At 41.3% G+C, this 22,877-nt stretch overlaps 1 protein-coding gene across 2 annotated transcripts in view; it reads left to right on the plus strand.

Moving 5' to 3' along the window:
- The window catches only part of FIG4 (FIG4 phosphoinositide 5-phosphatase), a 135,706-nt gene extending 117,953 nt beyond the window's left edge, over nucleotides 1-17,753 (plus strand). For both annotated transcript variants that reach the window (XM_024248836.3, XM_054557993.2), the window contains exon 23: nucleotides 17,415-17,753. In XM_024248836.3, the coding sequence (XP_024104604.1) occupies nucleotides 17,415-17,592 (178 nt within the window). In that variant the 3' untranslated portion in view covers nucleotides 17,593-17,753. The remainder of the gene's footprint in view (nucleotides 1-17,414) is intronic.
- Nucleotides 17,754-22,877: the final 5,124 nt, after the last annotated feature.

Genomic DNA, 22,877 nt, shown 5'->3' on the forward strand with positions numbered 1-22,877 from the left:
CCCATGCCTATGTTCTGAATGGTATTGCCTAGGTTTTCTTCTACGGTTTTTATGGTTTTAGGTCTTATGTTTAAGTATTTAATCCATCTGGAGTTAATTTTTGTATAAGGTATAAGGAAGGGGTCCAGTTTCAGTTTTCTGCATATGGCTAGCCAGTTTTCCCAACACCATTTATTAAATAGGGAATCCTTTCCCCATTGCTTGTTTTGTCAGATTTGTCAAAGATCAGCTGATTGTAGATGTGTGATGTTATCTCTGAGGCCTCTTGTTCTGAACAGAACAGATCAGAGTTACTTTTAAGTGGTAAAGCTGGCACTCAAATTCATTTCTTTGGGACTCAAACAGAAAGTCCAATAACACAATCTGCTGAGCCAGGCACCTAGAATTTACCCAACCTGGGCACCTACTGGGTTCAGCTAAAAGTGGAGGAGCACCCACAGGAAGCATGGAGAGTAGCAAATATCCATGTGAGAAAATGGCTAGCAGCTGTCACCAAAAGAAGAAGAGGGAAAAGATAGAAAACATAAAGCAAGGGTCCTCAAAAGGTGGTCTGCAAAACCCTCAAAATGTGGTCTGCAGGCTCTGGTTCCAAGACCCTTTCATTGGGTCTGTGATAGCAAGGCAGTGGCACCAAAGTATATTGGTGATCATTATTTTCTTCACTCTTACACACTCACAGCAAAAAAAAAAAGAAAAAAAAAAGAAAAAGAGAGAAAAAAGAAAAAAATGCCAGTTTTATTAAGTCATGACAAAGCAGTAAAAATTATTAAATATCAACACTTGAATGCATGTATTTTTAGTATTCTTTGTGACAAAATGGAAAATATGCATAAGGCACTTCTTGCATATCATAATACTTGTATTTCAAAGTACTATGGTTGTCTTGAGGAAAAGGACTTGTGTGGTGATTGTCTAAGTTGTGAGCTAACTCATTGCTTTTTTTGTGTGAGCTAACTGCTTTTTTCACCAAACACCAATTGAAATAATGACAGACAAACTGTGTTTCTTTGGGCTTGGATATTTGACAGACACTTTTTCAAAAATGAACAAAGTAAGCCTGTCACTTCAAGAAAAACAATTTACAGTGTTTGTTACCAATGATAAAGTAGATCTTTTAAGTGAAAATTAGAATTTTTGAAAACGTATATCTACCACCATGAACAATACTTAAGATTGTTTTATGAGATCCGTAGCAATCTTAACAAATGTGATTTTTTGATATATAATCAGATATGTTACCATTTAGAAGATCTTCATATCTGGGTGAACCAGTATTTTCCAAATGATCAATACATGCTGTTAAAAACTCATGCATCGGTAAAAAGCATTCATTCATCCAAGTGTAACATGCATCAATGGATAAGAGAGTATGAGAAGTTCATTGATATAGTTTCAGTTCTACATTGCAACTAACCTTTAAGAAACTTGTCAAATTTTGTTGTAGTATCAAATAAAAATATTTGAAGACTTATTTGGAAGGCTATTAAAATACTGCTTCCTTTTCCAACCACTTATCTCTGTGAGGCCATATTTTCTTCATATATGCCAACCAAAACAATGTATCACGACAGATTCTGCAGAAGCAGATTTGAGAATCCAGTTGTCTTCTATTAAGCCAGATATAGAAAAGATTTGCAAGCTGTGAAACATTGTTTCTTTTGCCACTAATTTTTTTTTGTTTTAAAAATTGTTATTTTTCATTAAGAAGTTGTTTATGCTATCATGTGTTGGGTTTGTTATTTTAATAATTATTTTTTAACTTCTGTCTTAATGTCTTATATGGTAAATATCACTAGATATAACCCATATTAACTAAAGCTAATTGGGGTCTTCAGTAATTCTTTTTAAGAGTGTGAAGGGATTCTGAGACTGAAAAGTTTGAGAACTTGTTCGCATAGGGTATTTGATTATTTATGTCAATATGCATTACTAAGGCAACCAGGGACATTATTATGTTACAGCCTTGCTCAGTATTTGCCAGCAGGATGATATCTGTGACTGGTTGAAGAAATCTTATTTTCTATGATTTATGATTTTTTAGGGAATTCAGGAAGCAAATGTTCTCTTTTTAAAGGGTTCTATCAAAAACTGTCTGAACTTCTTAGGATGCTTTCAGTTCCAAATAACAGAACCTCTAACTCAACTGGTTTAAACAGTAAGAGAATTTATTATCTTACTTCCCTGAAAGATTGCAGATGGGCAAGCTCCAGAGCTGGTGGATTCAGGGGCTTCGTGTGATTGTGAAATGCCCAGGTTTTTCCATCTCTCTGCTGCCCCATTCTCAGTATTGCCCCATCCTCAGACTGGTAGGAAGATGGCCACAGCAGTTCCAGGTGCCACAGTCAGACACAGCAGTGCCCAGGGCAGAAGGGAAACACTGACTCTGTGTCTCCTCCTTAGGGGCAAGGAGTCCCAGAACCTGCTCAGCAAATTTCTCATGTCAAATTGCCAGGATTGGGTCACATGCTAACCCCTAAGTATGTTACTGCCAGGCTATGTATGGGCTGATGGTGATTGGCTTAGAATACTCATTCAGGGTGCATGGATGTAGGGAAGTTGATCACAGTGACTTAGTTATTAAAAACAAAATCCTTTTTACTTTTCCAGGTAACTGGAAATTCATTTGCACAGGTGCCCAAAAAGAGAGATAGCATGAATCTGTGGAAAGAATTCTAGGCCAGAGAATCAGGCACCCTGGGATCTGATCCCATTCCTTCCACTGCTGAGCTGTGAGTCCTTGCCTGTCCAGGTTGTGGCTGCCTTGCTGGTGCTTAGGCTAGAGCATTAGTTCTGGGATCGTCTGGTTCATTGGTTCATTTATTCCCTTGCTCACTCCTTCATTCAATAATAATTGAGTGCTCACTCAGTTGTTTAAGTCATGTGAAAGGTACAAATCAGCACTAAAATGCTGCCTGTTCAGCCACGACAGACATTCTTCCTCCTGTGCTGCATACACATTCAAAGCCCAATGGGAAGTAAGATCCAAACTGTTTGTTCACTCATGGAATACTCATGCAATAAATTGTTTAGTGCCCTCAGCAAAGAGTCCTTGCCACAAAGCTTATTAGTGAGCAGTCCAAGTTTTCCCTCATCTTATTAAATATAAAATTTGTTTAGAAATGAAAACAGAAAAATACATTCTGAAAAAGGTAAGTCTTTGTCCCAGGAAAGATGCTTGTGGGCCTAGCTGTCTATAGTTGTCCCAGTTCCCTCAGTATAAGAAAGAGTATGAGGCAGAGAACCAGGCTGGTAAGAGAACAGAAAGACAGCTGTGAGAAATGAGACCACGTTCTCGGAATATCCAGGGACACTCTTGTGTTGTAGTTCCCAGATAAGATGCTTAGAAAGGTTTTATTTTTTTAAAACCAAGCTGGTAAAATTTCATAGACCTTTCTCATGTGCAGTGTTGGTTAATTTTTCATGTCACATGCAGTGCTGAGATAACTGGGTGTATTTATCTCAGAGAAGAGAATTAGGAATCATGTGATCATTCCCTCAAGTAATATTCGAATCACTATCAAGTGAAGCAGAGCTTTTTGAGTTGCTTCAGGGACCAATAAGTGGAACATATAGGGAGGAAGATTTAGGGTTGCTGAAGAGAACATCTTTCTAACAACCAGAGCTATCAACAGTGACCTGTAAACATTCCATGATTGAAAGTCCTGGGTATCCATTACTCGAGTACTCAAGCAGAGGCAGATGACCTTCTGTCAGCAGTGTGATGGAGAGCATCTTCATTTGGTTTGAGGTTGGACAAGATGATTGGAATAAAGGTCATTTAAAGATTCTATAATTATTATCACAGCCACAAGTCATCTAATAGTTGGAATCATTAACGGCTTGAAACAGAACGTAGGTGATTCATTTCTTCACCAAATACCTAAGCACCTGCTATGTGTCAGGCACTGTTCTAGTCACTGGGGACATAGTAGAAAACAAGACTGACAAGATTCCCCAGGGCCCTTCTGTTTTAGAGTAGGCAGACTGGTATTGACCTAATAAATGTATAAGTAAGACAGTTTCATATTAGGGTAAATACCCTGAAGATCACAAAGCAGGGGAATGCGAGAGAGTGCTTGGAGCAGGTACAGGTCAGGAGCTGTTTTAAATTAGGCTTAGAGGAAAGCTTTCTCTGAGGAGTTAATGTTTAAGCTGAGAACTTAATGAAAAAGAGCAGTCTACATGAGATGACTGGGGAAGAGTGTTTGAAGCAGAGAGAACATACACAAAAGACCAGGGCAGGAATAAACTTGGCATGTTTGAGAAACAAGCTGATATGGTGAGGCTTTGTGTCCCCGCTCAAATCTCATCTTGAATTATAATCCCCACGGGTCAAGGGAGAGACCAGGTGGAGGTAACTGAATCACAGGGATGGTTTTTCCCCATGCTGTTCTTGTGATAGTGAGTGAGTTCTCTTGAGATGGTTTTATAAGGAGCTCTTCCCCTTCGCTTGTCACTTCTCCTTCCTGCCACCTTGTGAAGAAGGTGCCTTGCTTCCCCTTTTCCATGATTGTAAGTTTCCTGAGGCCTCCCTAGCCATGCTGAACTGTGAGTCAAGCAAACCCCTTTTCTCTGTAAATCAGCCAGTCTCAGGCAGTTCTTTATAGCAGTGTAAAAATGGACTAATATGCAAGCTGAAGCCTGGGTCAAAGGCACAGAGGCATGTGCTGTGGGATGGAGTGAGGCATAGGTAGGGGCCAGATCTCAGGGAACCTCTCACAGGAGCTTAGCTGTTACTCTGAAATCATCCAGAAGGTTTTAAGTAGAGAGCTGCATCTCTGATTTACATCTCTAAAAGATGACCGTGGGTGCTTTCTGAATTGTAGTGGACAAGGATATAAGCAAAGAGGGAAATAGGAGGAAACTCAAGAGGAGTTGGTTTCATGGGAGCCAAGAGAAGAAAGTGTTTCAAGAAGGAAAATGGGCAGCAGTGTTGAATACAGAAAAATGATTATTGGTTTAGGCAGCAGGAAGGTTATTAATGACCCTGATGAGAGCGTTTCTATGGGTGGTAGCCTTGCAAGCCCACTTGGAATGAATTTAGGAAAAAATGGGAAGTAAGAGGGCATCAGGAGTAGAAGTCATTCTTTCAAAAAATGTTATTATAAAGGGGTGCAGAGGAATAGGACAGTATCTGGAGGGGAATATGAACTTGAGGAACGATCGTTCCTCAGACAGGAGTTACACAGCAGATTCTCTGTATGCTGATGGCAGAGACAGATGCTGGGCACTGGACAGGGTGAGTAACTGCAGGAGAGACATCCTCGAAAGGGCACTGAATCATTTTGTATTCTTATGTAAATCTAGAATTTCATTATCTTTGGTGTTGATTAGTTTGTTGTAATTTTCTCATATTAAATGGAACCATATGAAATCACCAATATTTACACTTTTTACCTATAAAAATAGCAGTTTCATATAATTCTACCTAATATTTTAACCTAGACAATTTTAAATTTATAGGTCCTTTTAATTTATATACATTTTAAATTGGGAATCTCAAGCTTATCTAAAAGTTATCATTATAAAACAGAGACCATTCCCTCCCCACTGCCAATCATTTGAGAGTGAGTTTCAGGCCTGATATCCTCTCTCTCCCTACCAGTTTTGTGGGTATTTTTATACATAAGAATATTCTCCTAGAAAATCACAATACAATCAGGAAAATTGGGAAATTAACCTCAGTACACTGCAACTTTCTAATCCTCGAACCCATTCAAGTTTTTGCCAGTACTCCCTAAAATGTCCTTAATTGCAAAGGGATGTAGTCCAGCATCTGATGTTGCATTTAGTTGTCACGTCTATCTAGCCTTTTTCATTCTGGTACAGTTCTCCACTCTTCCTTGATTTTTATGACCTTGACATGTTGAAGAATGCAGGCCAGTTATTTTATAGAATAGGCATTGATTTGGGTTTGTTACGATTATCTTCAGCTTATGAATCAGGGGATAACAGTGTGGTAGCTAACCTTCAAGTTGGCCCCACCTCCTGTTATGCATATCCTCATGTAATCTCCTCCCACATTGTACCTGGATTGGTCTTTGTGACCACGAGCATACAGCAGAAGTGATTAGGTTGTGAAAGTTATCTCTTGGATCACTTGCTCCGGGAAACTAGCTTCCATGTTGTAAGCAGCCCTATGGACAGGCCCATAAGGAACTGATGTGTCCAGCCAACAACTGGTGAGAAATTAGAGCCTGTCAACCAAGTGAGTAAACTTGGAAGAGGATTCTCCAGCCTCCGTTAAGCCTTGAGTTGACAGTAGCTGTAACCAACAGATTGACTGCAACCTCATGGCACATCTGGAACCAGAACCACTAAACTAAGCCCCTCTCAGATCCCTGACCTCCAGAAACTGTGACATAATAAATGTTGGCTTAAGGTACATAACAAATACAGACAGGAATATCACAAAAGTGATAGTGAGTTCTTTTTATTGCATCCTACCATGGGCACACAAATTCAGTCTGTGCCATTACTGATGATGTTTATTTATTTATTTAAAGACAGTGTCTCACTCTATAGCCCAGGCTGGAGTGCAGTAGTACAACCACAGAACCTTGACCTGCCTGGCTCAAGCGATCCTCCCACCTCAGCTTCCCAACTAGCTGGGCCCACAGGCACATGCCACCATACCCAGCTAATTTTTTAATTTTTTTTGTAGAGATGGGAGTCTCACTATATTGCCCAGGCTGATTTTGAACTCCCAGGCTCAAGTGATCCTCCTGCCTCAGCCTCCCAAAGTGCTGGAATTATAGGCTTGAGCCACCGTGCCTGGCCTAATGATTTTTGTTTTATCCTTTGAGTAAGCAATGTCTTCTGAGCTTTTCTACTGTGAGTTGCTTGTTTTTTTCTTTTAATTAATAAATATTTTATGGAAGGTACTTTGAAACTAAAAATCGTTCATCACATTTTCATTTTTTTCATTGTTTTTCTTACTATGAGATCCTAATGTCCTGTGTATTCAATGGGATATACTTTGTTACTGACATTATTTGTTGTGAAGCTCAGAGTGTTCCAAATTTCACCAGAGTCTCCTCAGCCTGGCTCCTGTGTTCTTTGGATATGTCCTTATCAGCCTTTGAATACTTCTTTGATTTCTGGCACAAGATGTTCTAGGCTCATCATGTCCTTTGTCTGTCCCAGCCCTGAAATCATTCCTCTGAGGATCCCTGATTATTTTTAGTGGAAAATGACATTAAAGCCAAGATCTGAGCATTAGGTATACCTGTTGCCATTGGAGGGTCACTGCCCCCAGGCCCACTCAAAAAACATTCACAAATTTATGTGTACATGTACATATATGTGTAAATGTATATATAAGTATATACATGCATATCTATTTTATATATTATATCAAATATTTTTATAAATAAAATATAGCTAAATATATATTTAAATCCATAAGTTCATACTGATTCTTCTAACTGTAGGGTATCCAGGGTTTATTCTAGCCTTCTCCAACAGTTAGGAAACTGGACTTCCATTACCCTTGTTATATTTATTTGATTTATTCCCCCATACGTAACCAGTTGGCTGTCACCACTGCATCCACCCCTTCCCCAACATGAACGCCCTTCCTTCAGGCTCTGACTCCACTCATGGAGACACCCACCCACAGGGATGCCCTCCTCCTCTCCTTGGGCTCCAGGCCACCCCTCCATATGGACTCCCATGCCTGCCTCTACCTGCGTGGGCTCTGACATACTTCCTCTGGCTGCGTCCACATGCATGCCCTCCTCTCCCGATCCAGGTTCTCACTCCCTATACTGGATCTGTCCTCTGGAGGGATGGCCTTCCCTTGCCTGGGCTCTAACTCCCCACTCCAGGCTTCCCCCCGTCTTAATGAGAGTGCCCTCCTCATGCTGCTTGGTGCCAGCATCCCCCAGGCTGTCACAGGCTGCCTCTCCATGCAGATTCCACCCATCTGAGTGCTCTAGGACTGGCCTGTGCAGCGGAGAAGGGGAAGAGCACGGCTTTATGATCACATAAGGGTCGTTGGCACTGAAAGGGACATTGTGCTCCCCTACAGCTGAATTTTTCATTTTTTCTGTAGTAGTGGGTTCCAGTTTTCCAGTTACGCTGGCATATTTTAGGAAGCTTGTTGAAATGCAAATTCCAAAGCAAACAAACAAAAAAAACAACAATAAAAACAGGGAGCAACCAGAGTGTTCCTAGAGCGTGTTTAGATTATGGGGGGCACTCAGTTTTCATTTTGGACTTTTGACTACTGTTTAAATTTTCCATATTTATACTTGTATTTATATTAATAATACTAACAGATTATAGGCCATGTTTTCTTTATAATTGCCAGTATTAAAAATTATTAGCACTATTATTTTTCAAAAGATAAAAAAATACAGAATCCAAGGCCCCATTGCTAGAGATTCTAATCCAGTACACTCAGGCCAAAGCCTGGAAATCTGTGCTTTGTACAATTCTCCATTTGAATGTAACAATCAGCCAGGCTGGGGAGCTGCTCCTCTGGATCCTTCACAGGAATATCCTCAGTAGCCGATGGAACATCCACTGGGCAGAGCACGCCTGACTTCATCCGTCTGCAACCTCAGGACAGTTAGGTCTTGTTTTAGAGGCTTATGGTCCTACTGATACCTTCTTCCAAAAGACAGTTTTCTGTGATTCTTAGGAAAACTCTGAAAAGATGCAGGTTGACATCCATCAACGTCATCAAAAACAAGTAAAGCCTGAGACTCACTGCCCAGAGGAGCCTAAGGAGAAATGATGACTAAATGAAATGTGTCCCAAATGGGATCCTGGGACAGTAAAAGGACATAGGTAAAAACCAAGTATGGACTGTAGGTAATAATCACGTATCACTATCAGGTCATGAAGTATAGCAAATGTACCGTACTAATGGAAGAAGGTGTTAATAAGACAGGAAATTGTATCCTGCACAGACCCAGTGCTGTGTGGGATACCCAGTCCTTGTTGCCTATGGCTCACAGCCAAGCCCTCTCTCATTAAACAACATGGAATATGTAGGAACTCTCCGTCCTGTGCACAATAATTCTGTAAATCTAAAGTGGTTCTAAAATTAAAAGTTTATTAGAAAGAAGATGGAAGTCACAAGAAATGTAATGATGTGACATGACAAAGTCAATGGTAGCTCTTTGTAAATAACCAGAAAAAGATGGGACTATCAGAACGGACATGAAGAACCTAAGTAGGGCGTCATCACCTCCATGTGGGAGATAAGACACACGCCATTACTGCAATCCATTGGTCTGAGTTTCCAGGAGTGACAGCAGGAGTGGCCACCACTGCTTCTGTTCTAGGAAATGTGAGGACAGAAGGGACTGATTCCTCCAAAAGGTTGCTGTATAAATGTCTGATGGATGACCAGTTGTGCAGAGGAAGTGTCAGGCCCTGCCTCCAGGCAGGGAGAAAGGATGACTCTGGTAGGAGCAGTTACGTTCTTTGCCCTTTGAGAACAGCTGTTGTGTGCTTGATGTGCCACCTGTCCTTTGTTGGCAGAAAAGCCCTTTCAGAGCAGACCCGGTACTGTGCAGGAGAACCAGTCCATGTTGCCTGTGGCTCAGAGCCAAGCCCCCTCTCATTAAACAACAGCCGAAATGTTTGAGTTAGAGCCCACAAACAATGCAGCCACATATTGGTGGATGCTTCCCCAGTGTTTGTGATAATAAATGCAGCTGAAACAGAGAAGAACTGCACTTCTTTTTATGCTAAGGTAGACAATATGTCCAGCAAATGGGAGGGAAATTGTACTGTTTATAAATTGCATTCTGAATTGGAAGCATTTTACTTATTTCAGGTCAGAAAATCATCAAGCTTTATTTCCCTAAAGCCAAAAGTTATTTTTTAAAATACAAATGACCTTTTTTATTTTACACACTCTCAGAGAGTGTGTAAAAAAAAAAAAAAGAGTATAATTCTACCATACCTGGACCAACACGAAATATCAATGGCAAAGGCTAAAACATAAAAAGTACCACCCTTTCCACTCAAATATGTGCCTGTGGCAGACTGTCCTTTCTCTCTCCTTGAGGAGCAAACATATATGTCCTCAGCTGCTGAAAGGGTCCACTCTCTGCCAGAACCATCTAGGAACACGGGTCTCCTGGGGGCCTGGGAGCTTTCTCCTGGTTAAAATAAGAGGGCTGGCGCTGGATTTCTTTACCTGTTAGCTTGGCTGTGTTGGCCAGGGTTCAGCTGCAGAAAGCATAATCTACTCTAGGTAAATTAAGTAGAAAGTGACTTATCATAGAATTTTAGATAGCGTTCAGGATCACTGGAGAGCTGAAGAAGTAGACCCTAGACCAAACTTCCACAAATGACTCCCAAAACCATATGGCAAACCATCAGAGGAGCTACTGTGTCCGCCTTCATCAGGAAGCTATCATAGCAGCTGCTGGCTCCAAAACCAGCCACCTCAGCTATACGGTTGTCCCCCTTTATCCACGGTTTCTCTTTCTGCAGTTTCAGTTACCTGAAGTACAGAACAGTAAGATATTTTGAGAGATGGAGACCCTATTCACATAATTTTTTTTTTTTTTTTTTTTAAGACAGAGTTTCGCTCTTGTTGCCCAGGCTGGAGTGCAATGGCACGATCTTGGCTCACCACAACCTCTGCCTCCTGGGTTCAAGCAATTCTCCTGCCTCAGCCTCCCAAGTAGCTGGGATTACAGGCATGCACCACCATGCCTGGCTAATTTTGTATTTTTAGTAGTTTTGTATTTTTAGTAGTTTCTCCATGTTGGTCATGCTGATCTCGAACTCCCGACCTCAGGTGATCTGCCTGCCTCGGTCTCCCAAAGTGCTGGGATTACAGGCATGAGCAACCACACCTGGCCTCACATAACTTTTATTACAGAATATTGTCATACATGTTCTATTATATTATTAAGTATGCTGTTAATCTCTTACTGTGCCTAATTTATAAATTACCATGTCATAGGTATGTATGTACAGGAAAACAGGATATATGAGGGTTGGTGCTATCCGCAGTTTCCAGCATCCATTAGGGGTCTTGGAACATATCCCTGAAGGATAAGGGGGAACTACTGAATTCAAAAAGCCATTACCACAGTGCCCAACTCAAGAGCACATCACCTGTGCCACTAATCTGCAAAACACATACCCTGCATCCCGCTGCTTTCCATGTGACCCACTTTCAAATCAAAGCACTTGAGTACAAGTCGTAGGTAGAACCTAAATTGCATTCTGAACCTGAATTGCAAGGGATCCTAGGATATTAGTTTTTGCTTTTCCTCTGCTGCACACTAGATGGGGAATGCAGTGGATGCTGAGGAGCCTCATCTATGTCATGTGTCACTGTCTGCCCTCTAGCTTCCCGGTTACCCGTGTATACTCTTCTTGCTATAAGTAGGACCCACTCCATTCCCTGTAAATTTCTGCATCCCATTCAAAGTCCAGGATCTCTGGGTATGTGTAGCTCTCTTCATTAGGTCCAGATACAGCTTTTTATCACCTAGTGACCTATAAATAAAGACTGCCTCTCTGCTCCCGATACACAGTGGTGGCAAAGGAAAATTTAAACTCTCATTCAGAAAGGAGGAGTATGGGAAACATACAACTGCTATTTGTCCTTAGTAGTGACCTCATCCCACTAGGCAACAATGGTAAAAGCACCTTGCTCAGATAGTGGAGTGAGGTCCTTGGGTAGCCATCCAGGGCTCCTTTGTCCATGAAGCCCAAGGCCCAAATCAGTTTCAGTTGTGTCACATTTTGCCAGCAAAGTAACTTTTGGTTATTATAGCTTTTGGGATTTCAGAATTGCTGATAGGAATTATATATCTGTAATTGTTTTTTTGTTTCTGTTTTTGTTTTGAGACAGAGTCTCACTCTGTTGTCCAGACTGGAATGCAGTGGCCTGATCTCGGCTCACTGCAACCTCTGCCTCCTGGGCTCACGCAATTCTCCTGCCTCAGCCTCTGAAGTAGCTGGGATTACAGGTGCCCGCCACCACGAGCTGCTATTTTGTGTATTTTTAGTACAGACGGGGTTTCACCATATTGGCCAGGTTGATCTCGAACTCCTGACCTCAAGTGATCCGCCTGCCTCAGCTTCTCAAAGTGCTGAGATTACAGGCATGACCCACCATGGCCATGTAATTGCTAACAATAGTTCACCTTTACTGAGCACTCAGGCACTATGCTATACATATAAACTTAAACTCATTTACTCCACTCAACAGCTGTGTGAGGTAGGAATTCTTAGTATCCCCTACTTCATTGATTTCTACTAAATCTTCCTTAAAAAGCCATTGAGTCCCTACCATGTGCCAAGGAAAAAGAGCAAAAAGTCTGTACAGCCTCAGTAAAAGTTGCTCCCACTCATATGAGGGAGACAGATGGGTGCACAGACATAGGTGTGCACAAGGCTATGAGAACACAGGAGAGGGGCATGCCCTGCCTATGCATCAGGCAGGGCTCCCAGGCAGGTACTGGTCCAACTCTGTCCTCAAGGCAGAGGAAAAAACCAGCGCTGAGTGGACTGGGGAGGTCATTCCAGCAGCTTGTTAATAGTAAACCTGCTTATTCAATCTAGCAACTGTCAAATGCTTCTGAGACCACAGCTCATATTAGAATAGATGGTATGCCATCTCCTATTAGCTGCAATAAAAGTATATCTGATAAGTAGTCATTTAAAACATTTCTTTAACTCTTCTTGTACCTCTACTGCTATATAGGCAATACTTGATTAGCCACATGCAGATGAACCACAAGATTAAGAGTGCTACCACCTCACCCACACCCCTCAAGTCTCCCATCACTCAGCCAGTCCATCTGAACATCTGCAGTATGCACTGTCTCTGGAGGGAACAGGTCCGGCAAGAGTAGATGTGGGAGTTGAGCTGGGAAAGAGCTTCTCTGACAGCAGCCCTGGGTAAGGAGGAGTGGTATGGCAGTGCCCATCTCTAGAACAAGGAAAATGGAGCCCTGCAGCTGACAGTATAGCAAATGTAGGGCTCAGTTTGAGGGATGGGCGAAAAATACACTTTTAAAAATAGAGCCTGGTCGGTTCTGGAAGAAGGCAGCAGCAGCAGCAGCATCATTTTAAAATCTCTCTGAATCCTCACACAAAAAAACAGAAGAACTGGTTAGCAAAACTAGGCACCCACAGACAACACTTACCTCAAAAGTATATGATACAGTATCCCCACACACCCCCAAATCTAAAGAGGATGTGGAGGTAAACCCCGCACAGTCATAAGACCTGCGTGATAGCAGTGTGTGTGCAAGAGGAAGAAGCAGGAGGGAACAGTGGGGCATCTGAGAGGCCTGAGAATAGGAGAACCCCAAAATAGCTCACAGGTAGTCGCCAGAAATCACTGCAGCTGAAACAGAAGGGGTTCACCAATTCAATACCAGGGGAGTGCAAGGGGTTTTTGGTGAGTTCTGAAAGGGGCTGAGGCCGTCTGGGCCACATACACTCTTGAACCCAAACGGCCAAAGCTCCCTGCCTGGACACGGCAGGAGAAATTGCTGACAGTGGCATTAAAATTGAGGAGGACAATGGAGATGAAGGAAGGAGAAAGCCCAGACAACACTGAGGAAGGGGAGCAGAGAGGAAACCTCAGAGAGCAAGCTGTGGTGGCTTTCAACACTTCACTGAAATGACCAAAGAGAGTTCTGTGAAGTTAAGTAAATCTTTCCTGAGCAACATCTTCTTAAGGCTCTGCAAAACTAATTTTGCACAATAAGCAACAGAAAAGTATCAAGGGCCAATCTCATCATAGAATTACAAAGAACAGAGCAAAATAACATTCCTACAGACAACAAAACCATGCCAGAAAGACAAGTTAATAAAAGAGGTTAAAACGGAAACGTATTTCAAAATGAACTAAAATACAAAGCTTTAAAAAGAAATGAAGAAAGACATTAAAAAGGATTGAAGACGAAGTGTCAAGTGATAATTTGACAAGCCCCAGTGAGTTACTGGATCTAGGCATTGGCCTCAATGGCTGTTAACATAAAAAAGATAAGCAACCAGACACTGTGGCCCTCCTGATGAAGCAATACACCACCAGCCATAGTGTTACCAAAGCAATCGAAACAGCATCTCACCAGCCTCTGGGTCCAACTGCTGACCCACAGCGCGCATGTAAAGGGCAGAGGAACATTTTGAACTGTGTCTTGACTATGCAAGCAGCTAAATCCAAACTGAGGGAAACTCTACAACCCAGATTGTTCAACAGATAAATTGTAAGAAAAAGAAAGGTGAGAGGCCAGGTGCGGTGGCTCAAGCTTGTAATCCCAGCACTTTGGGAGGGCAAGGCAGCAGGATCATCTGAGCCCAGGAGCTCGAGGTTGCAGTGAGCCATGATCGCTCCATTGCACTCCAGCCTAGGAGATACAGGAAGACCCTGTGTCTTAAAAAAAGAAAGAAAAAGAAAGATGAGAGCATCTGTAGATTAAAAAGCATATCACACTTTTGAAATGAGCAAGACTATAGAATCTAGGGTTGCACATTTGAACGACAGTGTCTTTTTTTAAAAGTGCAAACAAGTGATTACTATAGAAGTCAGGATGAGGTTACTTATGAGTCAGGGTAGGGGATTGTGATGGAGTTGGGGCACGTGGAAGGGGATTTTGGGTTGGTTGTCAGAATTTCTGTTTGTTGACCTGGGTGATGTTCACTTTATAATAATTATGTGTTTGTTTTGTGTGATTTTCTGTATCGGTTTTATTTTGCAATAAAAAGGTGAAAAGCACTGATAAATCTGAAACACAGTAGTTTCTCTATGATAAATATTGGGTAAAATTGTTAGTTTTTATATTTAATTAATGTATACATAATGGTATTTCAACTGAAAACTTTACCAACCTTGTAGCAGCCTCTAAATCTCTATGTGTATTTCATTGATCTTTTCTATATAACAGTATAAAATAAAAACAGTCATATTTTAAGGACAAGATGTTCCAGCTCTACCTAGGAAATAATAGGGGTTACAGTATGTTATCTAGATTTATTGGCTCCAAACCCCGTATGCTCATTAACTATATTTTTGTTCTAATATCTGCACAATAGAATGACCATTATAAAAGTTCACATGGCTTCACTTAAAGCACATTACTTGGTGGGGATGCTTGCAGTATATATATGTATATGTGTGTGTATATATATATAATTATCGCTTTCTTCAGTGTTGTTTTTAAAGAACACATATACATATATAAGTAGATGTAAAGCATAACTATATATATATATAGTGTGTGTATCTATATATATATACACACCATATCTCATCTACACACATGGATACACATTATTTTTTAATCTAGTGAATCTGATGACAAATGAGTCTACAAAAGATAGAGTTTAGCAGCCTTAGACATAACAAATGCATAAATTTCTTTAATATCTATTAATGTCATTGTATACTTTGATCTATAAATAATTTTTTTGTGCTGTTGATGTTGCCTAGGCTTGGCGATAAAATCCTCAACCTTTGCCAGACTGCAGTGTCTTTCTTATTGGTCTGTCATTGACATGGCTCCCTGACAGGTTGAAGACAGATCAGTGTTTGAGAAACACGTACAGTAAGAGTTTTGCTGTCCTCATGCTCTCCCTATAATCAAAATGTCACCGACTCTCTTCCTATCAAAGTCTTTAAAGACCCAGCCTACTCTGAGGAGCTGAGATTCCTTATTGCTGATCCTTTGAAGGGCCTCATGAGCAGACAACCTGTTCCCCTGGCCATCCCTAGTTCTGTGTTATTTTAATGCAATTGAATGTAGTCTCCAGTCATCTCAGGATGTGTCATTGTTGTAGATAAAGGCAAAGTACAGTAAGCTGTCTTGGCTGTTTGCTGGGAGCATTAAAAAGAGCCACATTTAATTGTAGCACATCCTATGAAGATAGAGCCCTTTTGGGGGGTTTTACTGTACAACTTCCATCTTCCTTTGTATGTCACCGTACTATCTAGTGTCCAGTGAAATGTTGATATTTCAAGTACAGACCCAGCTGGGTCTGAAGTCCAGTTCTGTGTCTGACTGCAGGGAATCTCCACAGGGGTCCCAGCTGACCAAACAGTTTGGCATCCAGGGTGCCTTTCTGATTCCTCTGATAAGATGCACCCTAGCAAGGCTGACATCTCAGCTCAGTGGAATATATTCTCCAGATTTTCTTTCCCTGTGTTATCTTGGGCACCCTGTTATGGCCAACCACCTGCATTCTCACAGGGCCAGCCCTGAGCCAAGTAGTGGAGTGTGTTGTCATTGTGCCTCCCAGCCCCTCACAGTGCCTTGTTAGCTTACCATCGTCCCCTTTTCATGACCTTCCTGGGCATGGTCGTGTGCATGCACACTCCATACACACACACGCTCTGCATCACACCTGACTTGTTGGTTGACTCATCCCTTGAAGGCTTACCTCTTGCTAAGGATGTCAGACATGGAGCTGCATTTCAACAAGGCCTTTCTGGAGACAGTGCCTTCCCCACGGGGTGGATGGAAATTTTAAGCCTATGGCAGCCCAAGTGGGGTGGGAATGGAGGGATATTTTTGAATAGAGAGATTATTGGGTGCTTTTCAAATTACCCCAGAAAGGAAGGAAGTGGCCTATTACAGACCCACAAGCCATCATCCAAAAGCCGGAGGCTAGATGAGTTGCAGAATTCCGAATTGTCAGTTAGCATAGCAGGATGGTACATACACCTTCTAATAACATCCCCAGCATGATTGGAGGCCACGTCCGATAGTTAGACACATTAATATTCACAGGAAATTGGGGGTGATTATTGTCAGCTCATTAGGATGTGCCACAAAATGAGTTTCAGTTGGGTTATATTTTGCCAGCAAAGTAACTTCTGGTTGTTTCAGCTTTTAGGATTTCAGAATTGCAATAAGAAATTCTGTACCTGTAATTGTTAACAATAGTTCACATTTATTGAGCTCCCAGGCACTACACTAAGTGAACACTTTATGCATATAAATACGCATATAAACTCATTTACTCCTGTTTACAAGTCTGTGTGAGGTAAGCATTCTTATTATCCCTTGCTTCACTGATTTCTACTAAATCTTCCCTTAAAAACCAGTGAGTCCCTATCGTGTGCCAAGGAAAAAGAGCAAAAAGTCTATACAGCCTTAGCTAAAGTTGCTCCCAGTCACGTGAGGGAGACAGATGGGTACACAGATGTGTGTGTGCACAGAGATGTGGAAACAGAGGAGAGGGGTGTGCCCTGCCTGTGCAATCAGGTGAGGCTCCCAGAGGTGTTGGTCCAGCTCTCTCCTCGAGGCAGAGAAGAGAACCAGCCTCGCAAGGACTGGGGAGGTCATCCCAGCGGCTTGTCAAAAGTCAGCCTGCTTATTCAATGCCAGCGACTCTCAAATGCTTCTGAGACTGCTCCCTGTGGTCCTTCCTTATATTTTCTTTAATGCAGCCCTCTCTTTATTCATCTTTTATAGAACACCCATCTCAGCTTTCTCACAGGATAACATCTATGAAGTTCAGCCCCCAAGAGTAGACAGAAAATCTACAGAGATCTTCCAAGCCCACATCCAGGCCAGCCAAGGTATCATGCAGCCCCTAGGAAAAGAGGACTCCTCCATGTACCGAGAGTACATCAGGAACCGCTACCTGTGAAAAGAGCGCAGGTCCACATGGTGGCCACATCTGATTAGCTTAGAACCTGTCTTGTCTCATCTTCAAAAGGTAACTTATTAAAAGTCCTTTGCATCTGAAGCCTTTCCCCTTTTCTGTCACTTGCAAATTCCAAATTATAGCTAATAAAGATGACTAGATAATTTGCTGTTGTTGCCTTTGCTTTATTTTAGAAATACTTTGTTTATAAATGTGGTCAATATACTATCACACCATCACATTAAGAAATTCACAGGTATCTGCTGAGCACCTGCTGTGTGCCAGGCACCATGGCAAGGTCTAGGAACATCCCAGTAAGCAAAACAGGCCAAAAAATTCCTCTCTTGTGAGGAATGAAGGCAAAGCATTTTTCTTATCTTTATCCGTGAAAGCAAAGTATTGTTTCCTTGTAGTTAACATTTTGACATTTATTCTGGTGGCTTCTATGTTAACTTTGTATTTTGATCAGAAATTTCATTATTCTAAAAGCCCTTGTTTATAGGAAATAAATGCTGAAATATTTATGGATAAACGGACAAGATGTCAAAAAAGTGCTTTCCAGTGGTTCAGGATAAAAAGAATGAATGATAAATCAAATGGAGCAAAATATTAATAATTTGTAAATCTAGGTAAAAAGTAAACAGGAGTTCTTTGAGCTACTCGTGCTGCTTTTCTGTAAGTATAAAATTATATCAAGGCTGGGCACGGTGGCTCACACCTGTAATCCCAGCACTTTGGGATGCTGAGAGGGGGGATCACCTGAGGTCAGGAGTTGAAGACCAGCCTGACCAACATGGAGAAACCTCGTCTCTACTAAAACTACAAAACTAGCCGGGCGTGGTGGTGCATGCCTGTAATCCCAGCTCCTAGGGAGGCTGAGGCAGGAGAATCACTTGAACCTGGGAGGTGGAGGTTGCGGTAAGCCAAGATCGGCCATTGCACTCCAGCCTGGGCAGCAAGAGTGAAACCCGTCTCAAAAAAAAAAAATTATATCAAAGTAAATTGTTAAAATTGTTATTCCAGTTGACTTCCTGTGGCATGCAGCTGCGTTACATACATTTGGTGTTCAGTCAGGTGTTGACTGATCACAGCACATGTTTTGTTCTCTGTATAGTCAAACATGAATGTGGACAACTTTCTGCATTTCCTAACAGTTTACCAAAAATGATTTGATCTCATTATGTCTATACTTTTGTTACAGACTGTCCCATTCTCCCTCCCCATAAACAATATAGAGAAGAAAGCCAAGCCTTCTAATGGGAGAAGGAAAACTGGTCAGCCAAAGTGACCTGTGAGCTATCACCAACTCTGACATGCTGGGATTCTACGGAAGGTTTTACATTGCAAAGAAAGGTTAAGTCCCCATTTGACAGATATTTTTGATTGATGCCATCATGAAGTAAAGATTAGAGAATGACAAAATAATAGGTAAGAGGAATTTTGCCTTGGCGCAGGTTGAATATCTAACACAATAGCTTGCTGTTGTGTGTGGGGGTGGGATCTCACATAAATCTTCCCAAGTCAAAAAATAATCCCAAATTGCTGCAGAGGTGCCAATTATAGATCAGACACTGATCTTCATTTTTAAAATTTATTTTTAACATGGCTTCTAGAGGTCCACCTACTTACGAAAAGAATGAACTTAAAGTTCTTTGAGAAGATCTGAAATCCAGATCTTCTTTCACAACCTCCCTGAGCTTAACTTTCCGTAGCTGTAAAATGAGGATAATAATCCCTGCTCTTCTGGCTTATTGTGGCACTTAAGAGACTCTGCATGTAAAACATACAGCCATGGTTCCATGGTTCCTGGCACATAAATGATGCTGTCAACGGTAGCTGCTGTTGATGATGGCAGTGGTTGGTATTGGTGACAGTGATGGTGTCCTCAACACCAGCACCCCGATATTTTCAATTTAAGGCAGCTGTATATGTCCTTTTCAGAGTTAACACAATTTTGATGTAACAAGATGGTATCTGAGCTATTACTTTTGACATTCAGATTCCTTAACTTTGGATGTACAAGGAAGGCTTTACAAATTGGTAGCAAACCAGACATAACATTTAACCTCTAGAAAAAGGTTAATGATCTCAAGGAGCATGTAAACAAGGTAAACGCGTATCTGAAAGTACTAAAAAGCTAATATGTCATGGAAAATATAGAAACTGCTCTTATTTGTAGACCAAAGGGAAGCAAATATGGTTAAGAGCAGGAACTTTGCTCTCCATCACTTACTGGTAGCTGTGGGTCTTTGAGCAATCGCTTAGCGTCTCTAATCCTCAATTTTTTCATCTAGTATAGACAGTTGCTGAGAGAAAGACGATACCTGTAAAGCACTGGGCATGGTGTCTAGCACAGCATAAATATTCACTAAAAGATCACTGATCACATATAATCACCAGCACTTGCTAACCTGGTACCTGAGCATCATCTCAGAACAAGGTTATATATTAATGCTCACCATGTCCTAGTCACTGAAAAAGGAGAAGATGTCCTAGTTCAGCTTGGCATTGTAGATTTTAATTCTTTAAATAAGACAATCTAAATGAACCTGGAGACACAGTAGATCATAAATTGAAATCTCAGCAAATAATGGCGAGATCCCATGAAATAAAATTTTGTTGATTGTATACCCAGGAGCAAAGCATTCACATTAAAATAACAATGTGAACTTCCTAAGGGTGTGCATGTGTGTGTGTGCGTGTGTGTGTGTGTGTGTGTGTGTGATGGTGGAGGATAGGGTTAGAGGGGCATGCCTCTTAAAGCCACTTAGTATATAAATCTAGCCGCCACTACGGAGGAAGTCATGTATCATTTTGTCAAACCTGGAGATCCTTCTGTCTTGGTTGGACTTTTCCAGCTTATACACTCCCTGCCATGCTGTTGGGAAGACTGGACACATGCATTGAACAAATGGTTCTGGCATGGAAAAGCATTCATTTGTCATGAGGCAAAATTCATAGGATTGTGCTCTGTCCTCAGAGTTTAATCTTAGGTTTTGTGGATCCAAATGGAAATTATTTCATGTGAAGTTCATTTCTCCATAGAAAAGTGACTCCACTTAGAATCCAAATAGACTTTATTCTTCACTTACATGTGAATAAATTAGATGCCAGTTGAAAATGAGATTCCAACTTTAGTCGAAAATTGTCCTGTATCTTATTATATGTTTCACAGTAAAGCTTTTTTTCTCCAACTCACTGAGTTTTCTTCTTCCTGGAATTTACCAGATGCTGAATCAGAAGTATTTTCTCCTTTTGGAAAGTAATGCACCTCACAGTTGTCCTCACACGTGCCTTTGAGATTAGCTGGTCAGAATGAGATTGCTTAGAGTGGCCAGATAAGGCAAAGATGTTCTTATGTCCTGAACATGCTTTTTCTTGAAATCGTGTTTTGCTCTTTTAAAATCAGTTTAAAGATACATTCTCTTTTTCTGGTTTGGCCCCCTAGCATTTTTTATATGTTCTGTTGAGATAAGTATTGCTTGAATGAATCGTTTATTGAAGGAAAAATGATCTGTTTTCCTTATTTCAAGACTTATCACCCTCCTTTGGAAGAGACAATGGATTATTTCAGAAACTGCATGGTTCTGAGGTGCTCCTAGCATAGGTCAGTTTTTTCTATCTGCACTTGAGCAGCTTTCTTTAACAGAATTTTGAGTCTCCCTTTTCCGTTTCAGAAGTTGAGGGTCATTTGCTAATAGAGACTAGTAAGCTGTCATTTCACTCTTGCTACCCATACACAGAATTTTTGTGGGTTCATTTCTTCAGTACATTCAAGGAAACACCAATGTAATTGCAATCCAACTGGTAAATAAAAATTGTTGTCTTAATTGATCCCCCGTGGGTTGAAGATTTCTTTCACAAAAAAATTACAAAACTAAACCACTTGCCTTAGTTTATAGAGAAAGAGAAGGGCCAGGAAATCAGATTTGCTAAATTAGGCAGCAACCAAGATTCTAGTCAAAAGCCAGGGAAACATGGCATGGATAATGGGAGAGAGGAATCTCAAATGGTGTTGCCTCAAGGTTAGTTGCAGAGACAAGGAAAATGCTTTCACTTGCATTTTCTTTTCTGCTAAGAAGCAAATAAGTCCAGCACTCCTCTAACACCATCATTTTTCCTTTTAAGACGGGAATTATAATTTGAAAACAAAGTTCTCTTCTCTTGTTCCTCCCCTAACCACCAGTCATTGTGTCTTAGAGATGATTGGGCTGGTGATTAAATTTTCTGTCTGGTCCCAAGCTGGCAGAATACCTAACACAGGTGCATCCTAAAGATCCTGCACTCTGGGAACAATGGTATCCTGACCTCACCTATGGTTACAATAGCTGGATAGTTCTCTGGGTGGTTTCATATGGGGAGGGGGTGCATAATTAAATTTACATGTGGGCAACTTGGCTCATGTTAAAAGAAGACATTTCTGGAAGTGTGTTGGGGAAAGAAGGTTTGTATGTGTGCCTGGCAGCTACCCTTAGTAGCTCAAGTGTATACCTCCTATCTTGTCTAGCACATCCCTTTTTTGAGGGGGTTGCCCCTTTTCCACACCAACAACCATGTGCCCTCCCTTTGACCCAGAGTCATTAGGTCAGGGCAGGAGAGTGAGATGAAATTTCTGCTTCTCTCTTTCCTCTTCCTTTTTTGGAATACCTTCCTTTACCTGAGGAGCCCACTGCACAGAGGAAAGACAGATGTGTAAACAATGTGATAAGGTTTGGCTGTGTCCCCACCCAAATCTCAAATTGTAGCTTCCATAATTCCCATGTGTTGTGGGAGGGACCCAGTGGGAGGTAAATGAATCATGAAGGCAAGTCAGGAAAGTGATAGTGATAGTGATTCACTATCTCGTGATAGTGAATAAGTCCCACAAGATCTGATGGTTTTATAAAGGGGAGTTCCCCTGCACATGGTTCTCTCTCTTGCCTGTTGCCATGTAAAACGTGACTTTGCTCCTCCTTTGCCTTCCACCATGACTGCAAGGCCTCCCCAGCCATGTGGAACTGTGAGTCCATTAAACCTCTTTTTCTTTATAAATTACCCGGTCTCTGGTATGTCTTTATTAGCAGCATGAGAACAGACTAATACACAATTTAATACAAAATGATTTCCTAGGATCATCAGCTCTGCACAAAGCTCCCAGGGCCCCAGGAGGGTGTAACTTACTTTGTAGGATAATGAAGGAAAATTTTACTAAATTTGATTTTAAGAGAACCAGTAGAAACTTGACACATAGGGGTAGTAGAGAGGGCATTCAAAAGAACAATAGAAGTAAGGAGTGTAGCCTATTTGGG

This window comes from Pongo abelii, chromosome 5, assembly GCF_028885655.2.
Source record: "Pongo abelii isolate AG06213 chromosome 5, NHGRI_mPonAbe1-v2.0_pri, whole genome shotgun sequence".
Lineage (NCBI taxonomy): Eukaryota > Metazoa > Chordata > Mammalia > Primates > Hominidae > Pongo > Pongo abelii.